Genomic DNA, 14,741 nt, shown 5'->3' on the forward strand with positions numbered 1-14,741 from the left:
GATTTCAGAGCTTCTGTGTCCAAAAAAAGAACAGACGTTTCATTTTAAAAGTTCTTCCTTGTATTTATACGAACTTAGATTTCTGACTATTTTTTTATTCTTTGTGAAACTGAAACTAGCAAATTAGGTTTAAAAAGAAAAAAAGAGCAAATTATTTAAAGTCTGTCATGTGGAAGAAAGAATAATATAGTTTTGGAAATTCAGAGAGCATAGTAGGTGAAAGGTGCCCAGTTGTATCTTGCCATAAGCAAAGTGACTGGTCTCATGTTTAATGGGTTTCCAATACTTGGAGTCCAATATAGAGACTCAGGTATGCCAGGTCTCATAGCCAATACTTGTACTCTAAGCTGCCTTGCATAACATAGCCACTGTTAGATCTTTTCCAACTGAATAATTGACATAGCTTACCTGATGTCAAAAATCAACATGTAAGCTTGATTTAGCCTTTCAAAACACCATTTGCCTGAGTTCCTAAGCATTAATTAAACAGGATATAAAACACAGTGTATATATGTTATCATAGATCCAAGAATAAATAAATATTAAATAAAATCATTCTAAAGCATATCATATTATATATGTGTGTATAATTATATGTATATAATAGTGTATATAGTTGAGGGAAAAAAGATGTAGGTTTCCAAAAGTTGATACCTGATTAATTGTTATGTGATCCAAAAAGCAAATAAAATAAATACTGCCTTAAAGTCCTGGTAAAATTTAGCACCTCCCCCATTATATTTAGCAATGAGTTCAAAAATGACTTTTGTATTCTTCCAGTTTAATAAAAAGGCCTCCCAACACTGATAATAGAATGAGACAGACAAATTACACAAATGATTCATTGTCTAAATGTTACCTTGAGTATTCTAGTGATGATACAAAATCTGTAAGGAAGTCCATTGCTGATATTCAGAACTACTTTTTGCATATTAAGAGCACTGATACCAGATTCCTTTAACCAGTTGATAAACTATTTCAGTTGAGTGTGGAGGCACAAAAATGATGAAAATTTTGCCTGTAATGACAGAATTGTCGCGGATAAAGAATAGGAGCAATCTGGAATTTTTATGATGTGATAAAGAATGTTCCCACGTTTCCTGTCATGACTTGTTTCATTGCAGTTAGAAACTCAGTATGTTAATATACTTGACCAAACTTATTCAACTTACTGCATGATTTCTAAAACCAGAGCTTGTCTTAAATTGAGACTCTGACATAATTGTGCATTACCCCCAGAAACTCATAATTCAGGTGACTGTATAACCCAATAAAAAGTAAATGTCAATATGTCAATGACTGTTAAACTTAATCAAGTATTATGGAATACTAATTCTTACTTTTCTAATTCTTATTTTTTAACTTAAAGATTGATTTTTATTATATACTTTACACACACATACATATGAGACATGTGTACATAATTTAGACTTAAAATGATCTGAACCCAATTTTCATCAAAGCATGTCATACTATGAAAACTGTAAAGAAACGAATGGATAAGTAAATTGCTCAAACATTTGAGTGAAACTTGACTACTCTTTGTTACATTTTTAATAGATTAGGGAAAATTAGATATAAGTGGGTTTATAATATGACATTTAAATTCTTTATAACTAATGGTAATATTGCAATGATAGCTATTTTTCCTGTTTCATACAGCATTAAAGGAAAGGTCACCCAAAATCTAGTTAAAGGACCAAGTTCCTAACGTAGCAAAAAACCTACCCTTTCAAGCCATTTGTCTGTCACAGCTCCCCCGAGGCCGTAGTGTACTTAAGATATTTCCTGTTTTTAATCAGCCTCTGTCAATAAAGGAAGGGCAGTTGCAGAATATATGAGCTGTATTGATAACTTATTTGTCTTCTCTGTAACTATTCCTAATAATGGCATATAAATAACTTGGCACCATAGGCCATTCAAAGGAAATCCCTATAGTAGTGGTTAAATTATTACTTCACAGGAGGCCGAAGTCGTTCTTCCTTAACATAGAAGTGCTAGAAATAACACTTGTGATTTCAGACTTTTTTTTCTTTTTTTTTCACTTTTTTTATTTTATTTATTCTTTTGATTTCAGAGTCTTATCTTCTCCAAAAGTCCACTTCTGCCATATAATTCACATTTAAGATTTTAAGGTATATTTTCTTATTTCAGGTGACATTCTACTGATGTAAAATAATATTCCAAACAGTTCTTTAAGATAGTTATTTAATGTACAACTTGTATCCCATGGACTTTGATATTGAATGAAAACATTTTGGTGATTTAATACAATCAAGTAATATTTTATTGGCACCTAAGTCTCTACTCTAATAAGTTCTAGAAAATCAACCTTAAATTACAAAGTAAATTTATCATCTAATAGGAAAGCAAAAACATTCTAATATCATAGTGTAGTATACCAAGTATTCTTAAAAATAAGCACTTAATAATAATTTAATTTCAGTGAAAGAACGTAAAAGAGCTCAATTAGCTCTACCTTGTAAAATTTCACAGGGCCTCACATTTAAGCTAGATTATTTCACCTCAAAGAAAGAAAGTGAAAAATATTTTGTATGTAGTTTGAAAAAATTAAAATTGGGACTAGGGACACAATTATGCTCAGTGATTAAGAGTGTGTACTGGTCTTGGAGAGAACCGTAGTTCAGTTTCAAGAACCCACATACTGGGTAGTTCAACACTGCCTGCTCCAGGGGGATCAAAGCCTCTAACCTCAACAAGCATTGACACTCACATACACAAACGAATACTAGGACATAATTCAAAATAATTTTAAAATATTATTAGCAAACATAGATAAAAACAAAAAATATCTAGAGACATTTGGCTTGGGAGTATAGACAAGTAGAACTATGACAAGAATTGTGTTGGAACTAAATTATGAAGATCCTAGCATGCCATACCTGAAGGTTTGCATTATCTCTTAAAGAGCATGAAGGTTTCCGTAGATACAAAGAGATATAATATAATCAGACATGTATATCAGAAAGACCCCTCTGTTGGCAAAGTAGATATATTGATATAGAAGAATATGTGTGGAGAGGCCATTTAGAAAACTGTTCAAATTATTTAAATGTAAGATCTGGTCCTCCCCCTGCACCATTTATCTATGGAGGTAAACTAAACTGTTAAGATGAATACCTACAAGTAGGGAAGGAGAGCTTAACGGTATAATGTATGCTTAGAGCATGCCTATTAGGGGAATCTGTAAACTGATGTAGCACTGATTAAAAAGCTTGCCAGGTAGCAGTAAGTGGGCCAAAGTGGGAAACTAAATAATGCCAATAACAGATACATACACCTGTCTCATGCACGACACACTGGTCAGACAAGAGTTTAAAAATTGTAAAGAGGACATAAGGCACATGTCTAAGAGTGTGAAAAAGTCTTATCAAAAGAATCCATCACAAATGAGAAATTTTATCCAAGAGAAATGTCTTTAAAATTAAAATGGCAGGGTCTCATTGTATACCATACCCTAGGCCTCAAATGTTCAGAGATCCTTTTGCATTGACCTCCTAAGTACTGAAATTGCAGATAGTTGCCACCACACAAGACTAGATCTGACATCTTAGTGACAATACAATGTGGGTATCTGTAATTCGCCTAATTAGTAAGTTGCTTTAGCAACTTCTGAGGCAAAGTATCAGTTCATTGGAACTTCAAGATTTAGCCATGCTAAATCTAGAAGCCGCATTTGATTTCAGATGAACTGTTTTCCATGGGGAGCCATGTAATGTAGAATATACACTTCCCAGGATGACTTTTTCATCACCATGGTAACCAATCTGCCCCCACACTAAGATCAGTAATCATTGCTAATATGGCTAAAACTAAAGTCTTGGTTGTCAAGGCCATCAATATAATTAAAACATATTATTTTGTTAAAGAAAAGTTGCTACTCATACTGTTGAGGTATCTGTTGATTTTCCACAGAGGGGAAAATGGGCTCTCTAGTGTTGTACTGAAGATTTACAATAAGGAAGAAAAAAATGTCATCCTGACTTTTTTGGGGGCCAGGTCCTGGTTTTATGTCTAGTCATGGTGTGTACTCTGCTTAGTCAATTGCTGAGAACTAATGTCTTACTTTAAACTATTTGACAGCCTTCCCAAATAGTAATAAGCACATGTGGTTGATATACTTCTTGGTGGTGGTTTGAAGCTACTTTTAATTTAGTTTGAGATTTTTCTGAATTTGCTTCAAAATCCAAGATTGATGTCTTGTAGATTATTTGTGCCCTTAACCAAATCAAGAGATAAGTTTTTCTAGAAACTTGATTATTAATATTCATGGTCTTAAAAAGGGGTTGATGTAGTATGTCATGATAAATCTAGATATAACATCATATGTTGGCGTCTGATGAAATAGTTCTTCAACCATATAAAAACAAGTATGTTTTATAATGTGTTCATATATGTATATGTGTATATGTGTCCATACAGACATTTGTGGTAGTATGTATATATGTATCAAAGAACTCTTAAACTGTAGTTCTATGTGTGTTCTTATATTTATATATATAGTAGTGATGCTAATAACATAAACACATACACACATAAAATAAATGAAACGACTGTCATGGAGTTCTTTGGTAAACTGCTCCATAGCTGCCATTGTTTTGCTCTTCCCATACTCCACAAACAAAATAATCAAACCAAATGATAATGGAGTTTTAAATGGAAGTTGGGAATCCCAAATATACCCCTTTTTTGCATGTCCTGTGCAATACGAAATGATTTAAGACAGCCTTTCTTAATAGTTGCATATGTTTATGCTAGAGAAGTCAGCATCGTCCTTTATAAATGAAATCTAATGCATAGAAATATTTAAATCAGTGAAATAGAGTTCTTGTTGTTTGAAATATATTATAATGCAACCCCATCAACCACTATAAAATTGATTAATTTACAGATAAGAAACAAATGTATTCAGATTAAATTTTTTCATATTTCAATACAAATTACATTTTAAGTTACAGAGAACCTTCTGACATTTCAAACATTTGAATCTTACAAAAGGAACTCTCACCCTAGTTAAGTTTGTTATGAGTCTACCTTTCTGTAATTATACTGGTCAGGGTAAAATTCAGCATGTGATAATAAATGTTATACATAGACATGGCCGCCATTCACAGTAGCCGTAAAGCCATTCGTATTTTTCCCTAAGAACACTAAGAGTTAGCATCTTTCTGTCTCTTAAGGCAACTTTAATTTTCTTTATAAGAGCAGTTCTATATAATGTTCAGAAGGAGAAATGGAACTCATAAGTAATGGAATATTTTAAATGGAATTCTCCACATAGGTTCTAGATTCTGTACTTTTCTATCCCAAATACTGGATGAGTTTGCCGGTATAAAATCTAATGACCATTCATTTCAAGACTGATAAGAAAACTGATATAAAACTGATAAGTTTATGAATGCTCATGAACTCAGCTTTATAATTAAGGTAAAAAAAATTGTGCTAATTGGTTTCATCCATGGTACATTTGTTATAAATACAGTTTTACTGTGATTTTTTGCCAAATATTTTTCACAGAAAGGACATAGTACATATCACTAAAATAGAATTTCAATGTTGAGTTGTGAAATAATAATATATAATAATAGATTAGAAACTAAAAAGTATATCAAAGTGTTGCATTAGCTATATAACAGGTTTGAAGTAAAGAAAAAATATTAGTGATAAGTGATGTGTTCTGGAAGTTTCTGCTTGTTCTTGGCACTTGCTTTGCTGGAGAAGATATTTTTGATGGTCCTGAAACTCAATTGGCAGTGCCCCCAAAGCAGCTTATCTCCTTGCCAGAGTTGTTAATGAGTAAATGATCCCAAATGTCACACTGGCATGCCAAGGAGGTTATTAATAAAGCATTAACATTTAGATGTTATTGAAAGAGGAAAATCAATATTGCAATGTTTTAAATATTCCTATCTCAAAAACAGTAAGCAAAAAACTCCATTTCTAAGTTCTTCACTCAAGGCAGTATGTAGTTTGAGAGGAAGTAATGTTTAGATTTTAAGAGTATGAATAACTCTTTTTTTATTCTCCTACAATATTTCACTGCTGCCCCTCCACAACCACTTGTTATGTTCTTGTTGAAAAAAAGTTAGATTTCACTAATTTTCAGATTAAGTGCCCGCTCTGCCCCACTAGACTTTGCTGTCCAAGGATAACATGGTACTGGAGCTTACACTGAATGGCATTCTTTAAAAATGATAGTGCTCTTACCATATGGCAGAACTTTGAGGATAGTTTAAAATTCAATATGAGAATAAGCATAGAGTAGAGTAGGGCTGAGAAGGTAGCTCAAAGGTAGACTACACATTTACCATTGATGAGGCTCGCAGTACAATCCCTTGTGCCTCAAAAGTGATCAAGGAGAGCCTCTAGAAATAGCTATAAGGTATATCTATTAGATATTACTTGAAAAGATATTGCTGTTGATTTAGAAAACAAACATATTCATGATTTTTAGTTTATGTTTTGAATAATTAGGAAGTTCGGCCACTGACTGCCACTAAAGAAGGTGGGCTGGAAAACTATGCTTCCCACAGCCTCAACATTACTCTGCAGAGTTCAGGTTAACTCATCAGCAAATTGGTTGAAGGACATAAAAAGAAGACAAACAACATTTTTCTTCAGTACTTCATCTCCCCAATTATCTTAGCTATTATTCTACTGCACGTTCAATTTGGAGAATTCAGGTCAAGTGAGATGATCCGACTTAGTAGATTCTGAGATGAAAATGTCATCAGAACTTTAGAAATACTTTTTACCACCTGATCACTAAAGTTGATTTAAGTCCAGTTCAGGATAAGTGCCTTTTAAAGAGCTTATGAGTTCTTATAAAACCCCTCCCCTAACATTTGAAACGTAAACAAAGAAAATGTCCAATAAAAGGAAAGAAAAAAAGAACAAATCTGAAAGTCTAGCCAAGAAAAAATATGGTCTTAAAAAGAAGTATCATAGTAGGACTGGAAGAAGGAAAAGCGAACCTATTAAATGAAATGATTTAGAAACAAACCTAAGCCAGGTGGTGGTAGCTTTTATCCCAGAGGCAGAGGCAGGATCTCTGTGAATTTGCGGCCTGCCTGGACTACAGGGCAAGTTCCAGTACAGCCAGGGTAGATAGGTAGGTAGGTAGGTAAGTAGGTAGATACATAGATACATAGATAGGAACATAGATAGGTACATAGATAGATACATAGAAATAGACAAACTTCAATATTGCTAATTCCATTTTTTCACTTTGGCAAAGGCATACATGATGACAGATAATGTGTTGGGTGACTCATGCATTCACCAGATTGTCAGTTCTCATCACTAAATGACTTCACACTGACCATCATATTATCTAATTTCTTCCTTTTGATAGAAACCTATAATGTCACTGTAAAGTTTAAATCTCATACATTGAAAATATTATTATTCTCTAGAAAGTATTGAGGAAGTCTCACTTTTTGTGTTGTGGCTTCATCACGTACAATCTAGCCACCGTGCCGCTTTAACCATTGCAGCAGAAACTAAGAACTTTGAAGAGTTTATTTTAAAATAAGTATTCATTAATTATAAAATATTTCACAAAAACAACCTAATGTGAATAGACTAGCACCCGCCAATACTTCTGAAAGAAAATTTCAGCAAAAGGGTTTAACTTGACTATTTTGTTAATAATATCAAAATAATATCAGTTGAAATACTTGAGGCTAGCCCTTAATAGCTAAGCCATCTCTCCATCACTCAACCAAAATATCTAAAAAATACTAATGGATGATAATGGAGGAATTACACTTATGGTTATTTATTTGTTTATTTATTCTTCTCTCATATATTACATCCTAAACTCAGTTTCCCCTCCTTCCTCTTCTCCCAGTCCCTCTCCCCACCTCCATTCTCTCCAGATCCACTCTTCCTCTGTTTCCTTTTAGAAAAGGGCAGGCCTCCCAGGTATATCAACCCAACATGGCATAACAAGTTACAATAAGACCAGGCTTGTATTAAGGCTAGACTAGACAGCTCAGTAAGAAGAAAAGGGTCCCAAAGGCATGCAAAAAGGTTAGAAACAGCCCCTGCTCCCCCTGTTAGGAGTCTCATAAAAACACCAAACTACAGAACTATATCATATATGCAAAGAGCTCAGGTCAGACCTAAAGTGGCTCCCTGATTCTCACATCAGTCTCTTTGAGCCCTATGTTCCCTGGTTAGTTGATAATGTGGTCTGTGTTCTCGGAGATGTTACACTTGTAGATGAGGCATGCACCTTTAGGCCATTGTGCCTTTACCTGTGGTTGACCTGGATGGCCAGTGCTTTTAGTTTACATTCATAATACACATAAGCATACAGTTGATTCCACTGGGCTGAGTCTAGGAATATCTTTGTATTCTATTTGCCTCAAAAATAAATAGGAATTATTTTACTCAATATAAAATTTAGTAATTGAGAATTTATTCAAGAAGTTTATCGAGACCTCTTTTGTTTTTCATAATTTCAGAAGACCAAGATATTTCCAACACCATCTTCAGCAAAAATTTTAAACTTGATTTAGCTGAGTGATAGTGTTCCAGTGATGGAAGGACTGCAATAAAATGCTTATAACCTCTCCCACCTCAAGGCCAATGACTTAGAAACTACTTGTATATACAGGATAGCCATTGATATTACTTCAACCATGTAATATTATTTCTAGATGTAATATTATTTCTACAAGCAAAAGATGAATGTGTCCAAAAAGCTTACAACATAATTATGTAGAAAATTAAGGACAGTTTAGATTGAGATATGACTTCATGCCTCAGGTTAGACTGCCTCCGACGTTCCAGCCTGAAAGCCCACACCAGACAGGGCTTATTAAACAGCAGTGCGACCTAGAAATAGGTTTCCAGCACTATCTTTTAAATGATGATGTATTACATGTTATTTCACTTGACCTACATAGAAAAATTCCATAGTTCTCATCTTCCTTTTCTGCACATAGTATAATGTGATAAATAATTGCTTCTTCTGGTTATTGAAATATACTATGTTTCACTTTCTCTATATCAGTTATTTCTACTTCCCATTTTCTACAGGATGTAGCAATAGACAGAATGCTTTCTCTCATCTTTCTGTCCCTTTGTTTATTCTGGGGATATAACTAACTATACTGACATGATGCAGCAGATGAAATTCTACCTTATGCTACCGATGGCAAACATGGCTGCTATGTGCCTTCTGAGAATGTTTGGATTCCTGAAGATACAAAATAAAATGAACAAACAGAGAGACTAGAGTTTATCTGAACTTGTCCCCACTTTTCTAATCATTCAAAAACCATGTTCTCTTCCAGTTTCTAAACTCCATGGTGTGTGGCTAATGCTCAGATGTAAAATCATCTTTTTGTCATGCTTATTGTTGTAGCTTTTTATTTCTTTTCACTTTGTGTCATTGACTGTGAGGCCTCCTCATCAGGATACTAGCTAGGCTACTTCCTATGAGTCGAGACAATAGTGTTTCTGTCAAGGTAGTAAGACAGTCGTCCGGTCAAAAGACCAAAAAACCCTTCTTCATAATTTCTGATTGAGTGAAAATAAGGAAACATGTAGAAATTCATTTCATTTTCTTAAAAAAAACTGATGGTTTTGCATCTGTATGGAGAATAGCCAACTTTTCTGATTCAAACTATAGATGTGTGTGTACAAGTTCGAGGTGGGAAAAGATTTGTCTGTTTGTTATCGTATATAATTGGAAGATTGGCATTCCAAACAAATGAAATCAAAATTGGTCCCATTTATGACCAAGTAGACTTGCATGCCAACAGAAAGACATTATCGTATTAAAACCATATGCAATTCTAGACATATTTTTTCTATTTTCTCTTCATGGGTACTGCATGATGGTATTTCTAATACAAATACTGATGTGCTTTGGAATAATGGCACTCGCAGGTCTTTCATTATATTGTATCACTGCTTTATTATATTAGGCTAATACACTGCGAGAGTTGGTAGAACCTCTCCATGCCATATCGGATCCACTTCTGTTGGCACTCAACCCATTGGAATCACAGATTGATAAGCTAATGTTTAGAGAATTTAGATGGAAGAGAGTCGGCACGGCGCAGACTCAACATCAACCTCTTGCAAGCAACTAAAATGGCCTCGTCCTTGCTGTTTATAACAGAAAACAGACTTGTAAAAAGCTTAGATCATCAAGTGTTGTGGATTTGGGGCCTCTAAAGGGATATTAAGAGGGGCAGGCCACTCTTAAGAAGAATTCGAGCTTTCAACAATGGGACTAGCATAAGATCAAAGCCAATCAAGATGGACCACAGTAGCCGAGAACTGCCCTTTTTATGGGAGAACAGAGGGTAAAGGGTCTTGCCTGGGGAAGGGTTCTGTGGCGACACCTCAGTTGTCTTCTCCTGACATCAGGAAGAGAGGGCTCAGCACCAATGATTAGAAAATCCTGGCTGTTAAATGGACTCTTGGTGGGATGGCAAGACTCTTCATTGTTAAGGCAAAGCAGCGGAAGCAAATTCTGTGTTAAGTGTATTTGCATTTTTCAAATTTGACATGCTGTATTGTACTAAATTAAGTGTAATCTATTAAGGCAAGGTGTACACACCCTGCTCAGAAACTCAATATGTTTATTCTATTATTAAAGCATATTCAGGTGTAAGGCAGACTGCTTTCAGTGACACTAATGAAGGAAATTTCTCATGCCAGGCATTATTAGATTCCTCAGCGAAAAATCCTAACTTTCTCCTTTTCCTTGGCACTTACATAGAAGTGATGTTGCCTCATAAGCTGGAATGAGCTATTCTTTTTCTGTAAAATATTCCAATCTATAGGCTGTGGTTTTCCATATTTGAAAAAGTATTTTGTCTGGATGTCTTTCAAATTAGCTTCAGATATTATTTCATACTCTGTAACTGGGCCCCCGTGGCTCAATATTGCTTCTTTTTTCTTCTGTGGTAGATGTGAAATTTCCTTTAGTTGGATGAGGTACACTGTAATGATTTTAATGCTAATTAATGAATATTTCATACTTGTGCAGTGAAAAAATAATTTAATATTGTATTATGAAATGTTTTTCTTCCTGTTGCTGCAGTGTGTGGTATTGCATAATATGAATACCTGTAAAAAATATAAATTGCTTAAAAATAAAAATATTACCAGTTGGTACCAGATCTTTTTAGATAGCTAAATAATTTGCTAAGTATGCTTGATAGCAAATATCTTTCTAACAAAGAAAAATCTATGCTTCTTTCTCACAAATGAAATTTGTGTTGTGAATAAAAATCACATTGATCTGCCTTAGAATTGCCTCTGTGCTCTAACCATTTTCATGTGTTTTTAAGTATATCTAAAGATTGGTAGTTCTTGGTATAGAGAAATAAGTCATATTTATTTTATTGGCATTTAATATTAATGAAATTCTCTTGGGTCATGTTCCCTGTTTAAATCTGAGTAAAACTTTATGATCTGAAGAATTTTGGGGGGACAGGGGGTTCCTCATTAATGAGTGTGGTGACTGTGTATTAATTTTCAAATAAAATCCCTTAGTTTGGCTTTGAAACTGTCCCTATTATAAATTTCTGCCTTAGACTTCCACTTTTATTGGTTACATTTTCTAAATTTTGTGGGTAAATCTGGATTCTGTCAATCATCTCTGTGTTTGCCTCTCAGAGAACCATCCGTTCTTAGGGGTTACTAAAGCAGTGCTAAGGATGCCAGCGTTCTACTGTTTGAACTATTTATCACTAGAAAAAAAACTTTAAAAAAATAGCCATTATACCCTGAAAAGACAACCACTGTCTTATTAAAGTTCTTATTAAACTACAGAATTTGGCAGAAATACTCAAAGGAAAAGGGCGTAGAATAAACTTGAGCCTTGACTATTTTCATCCCAGCCTTGTGGGAGTAAGCTTTAATGTTGTAAAAGAATTGACAGTTATAAGCACAGGATTTACCTGATCTAAAAAGAAAAGTAAACCTTAACAATGTAGGTATACAAATTGCTTGGTCCTCTTTAAAGAAAGGGATTTTACTTATTAAAATTAAGTTTTCCTCTTGACAAACAATTGCCACCCAACAGTAATGTTTAAGTGTTATTATTTTGCCTAAAAGAGAATAAATGGTTTCAAATTATTAAATAACTAATTGGCTGCAAAGGAAAGAACTAAAAGGTAACTTATAAAATCTTTTCTAATACAACCAGCTTCCTTCCCCTCCTCTCAAAACTAGACATAGCATGCTGTTTGGTATAAAGGCCTGGATTAAAATAGCTAGTGTTTTAACTATAAAACAATTCAAGTTATAGTGTAAGCCTATCGTTATTTAATCACTTTTAGTATCAACTTTACAAAGATATTAAATCCATTAAAAGTCTGTCACCTTACATATAAATGTTGTTCTCTGGGACAAGGTAGTAAATTAGTATTCATAAAAATAGTCCTGTAGTCTTGATGCAAATGACAATTGCCCTTTTGGACAAAAATAGCATTCCGCATACTTGACATGATTAGCCTAGAAGCCACAAAGTGCTTTCTGGTTGTATAAGAACAAATGCCACTCAGAATTGACTGATGACTAATAGTACTATGTCTAGCCTTCTCTATCATCTGTAACTTAACCTTTCCCAACCTTCTGTGCTCATTACACAGCTGTGTTGTAGAAAGAACAACTGTTTCCACCAGGACATCATTGTCCAAATTTAAAAGAATATAATTCTCTTCCAAAACATGTACCAAGAATCCATTTCCCATTGTTTTAAGAGCCCAGTTGATATATTTTTTGGTTTTGTTTTCATCTTTTCCTCTGCTTTAACGATGGCATTGCAGTGGCAGGGCAATCAGAAGACAAGAGTGAGATTTTATTGTTTTAGTTTCTACCAAAGAAATGTGAACAGTATTATACAATTCTTTTTCGGTAATTGTGCAGTCATCTAATGGAGAATCTTCCTTGGAGTGTGTTATTCACAAAGTAAACTATCACTCCATTTGAATTTGTTGAGAGCCTGTGAGGCATTATGGTAGACAGACAATGGCAAATGTCAGTGACACAAAGTCCCCTTATAGAAGTCACAGTATGGGTGTTTGAAGGAGAATCTATTAACACACAGGAAGAAAATAGGGAGACTTTCTCCTTCAGTTTTATATTTCATCTTTTTCAGTTTTTTATGTATATTTATAGCATATATGCTGACAGACTACTAAATGTGTATAAATTATGAACAACACAAGTGGTTTAACCTGTAAAGGTGAACAGTCAAAAAAAAGTTTAGAAACTAAATGCACAGAATTCACCAACCAAAAATTTGGGAGCAATTGAGAAATACATTATAATCCACTCATAAGTAGATTCAAGACATTGTAACAAACTGATATTTTGTATCAGCTAATCTTCTATTTGAGCTTTATTTTTTAAACTACCTGGTAACCCTATGGAACCTGCAGAGAACCAATGAGTTATTGTGATGCTCACCATGTTCCTAGATATATGAATGACACCAAAGGGAAGGTTTTTTTCACTCCTTCCAAGTATGGCACAACCAGAAATGATCATCTCTTGCCAGAGAATGCAAATTAATTACTTAATTTTGACCCTCAAATCCACCAGTCAATGAAATGTCATATAAGAAAAGGGACTTTATATGTGCTCTTTGCTTTAATAGAATGGATTTTTTTTAATGTGTGATCTGACACAGACCTAGTTTTTATGCTACAAATGTAAATATAATTTGGGGAAAGTTTTATTCTTTCATAGTGCCAGCTTTCGTGAATAAATTAGATGCCAATTAAAATGTCATTGCAGCAGTGTTACACGTCCTCGGTGGGACTCACAGAAGGTTCCTATATATGTCCTTTTATTTGAATGTGGTCTACACTTTGCCAATTTTCAGAAACATTCACTCAAATTGCAAACGAGCTGGTTTTTAGCCAGTGTTCCAATGGCTGAACTGCCACTTTGAAAGAAATTCAGTTGGGAAGCAGGCCTCACCAAGTGTTTACCTCATCTTCCAAAGCAAGCTTCTTCTAAGAGAAGAAAAAGCAAAGTTTGAGAAGAGAAAGGAACCTGAAGGGAAATGTGAAGGAGACGAAGAGGAAGAGGGCAAAAAGAGAAGAAAATAAAGGTGCTTTCATGTTTTCAGTTGCAACAGTAGCCCTGTAGACTTAATTGAGATTCATCTGAGAAAAATCAAGAAAACCAATTGAAAACTAAAAAAGAAAATAAAGGTCTGTTTTTGTCTTGAATGTTGAGTTCTGTGTTGTTTTGACTGTTAAGCACAGTGAATCAGATTTATAATGTGACGCAGCCCCTCACTCCCTTCTTTTGAAAATAAAAGGACTCTTTGTGTAGTCTTAGAATGTTAAATCATTGGTGACATTTTGTGGTAGCCTGGCTTCTCAGTCCCTCATCCTTACTCATTCCACTACTGTGTCTTGTACAGTGTTGCATATGTGTATGGTGTGTAGAGGGCCAAGCGGGGGACATTCTCATCTCCGTTAGGAGCCGTGCCATCCAGCTGCTATACTTCAAAATGTTTTCATGTTCTTTGTCATTGTGATTCCTTGTTCAGATGTGCTGCCCAGATAGACCCATGCTTGGCTTTTGTACAGCTATCAAACCAAATTCCTTGTAGGATTGTGTTGTCTTTTGCTTGGATGCGTTTTCCCTCAAATAATGTTAAGAAACAGGCAGGGAGAGTTTTTGTTTTTAAATAGCTATTTGTATTTTTATATTTAATCTTTGCTCAGTCT

General features: G+C 34.4%; 1 protein-coding gene across 6 annotated transcripts in view; it reads left to right on the forward strand.

Annotated features, from left to right (window-relative positions):
• The window catches only part of Cnksr2 (connector enhancer of kinase suppressor of Ras 2), a 248,888-nt gene that overhangs the window by 219,900 nt on the left and 14,247 nt on the right, over positions 1 to 14,741 (forward strand). For 2 of the 6 annotated variants that reach the window (XM_063280272.1, NM_021686.3), the window contains one exon: positions 9,963 to 11,557. The exons of the other annotated variants lie outside the window; for them this stretch is intronic. In XM_063280272.1, coding sequence (XP_063136342.1) covers positions 9,963 to 9,967 — 5 coding nt within the window. In that variant the 3' untranslated portion in view covers positions 9,968 to 11,557. Of the gene's footprint in view, positions 1 to 9,962; positions 11,558 to 14,741 lie in introns of those variants that run through there. 6 annotated transcript variants of the gene reach the window in all.

This window comes from Rattus norvegicus, chromosome X (assembly GCF_036323735.1).
Source record: "Rattus norvegicus strain BN/NHsdMcwi chromosome X, GRCr8, whole genome shotgun sequence".
In the NCBI taxonomy this organism is placed as follows: Eukaryota; Metazoa; Chordata; class Mammalia; order Rodentia; family Muridae; genus Rattus; species Rattus norvegicus.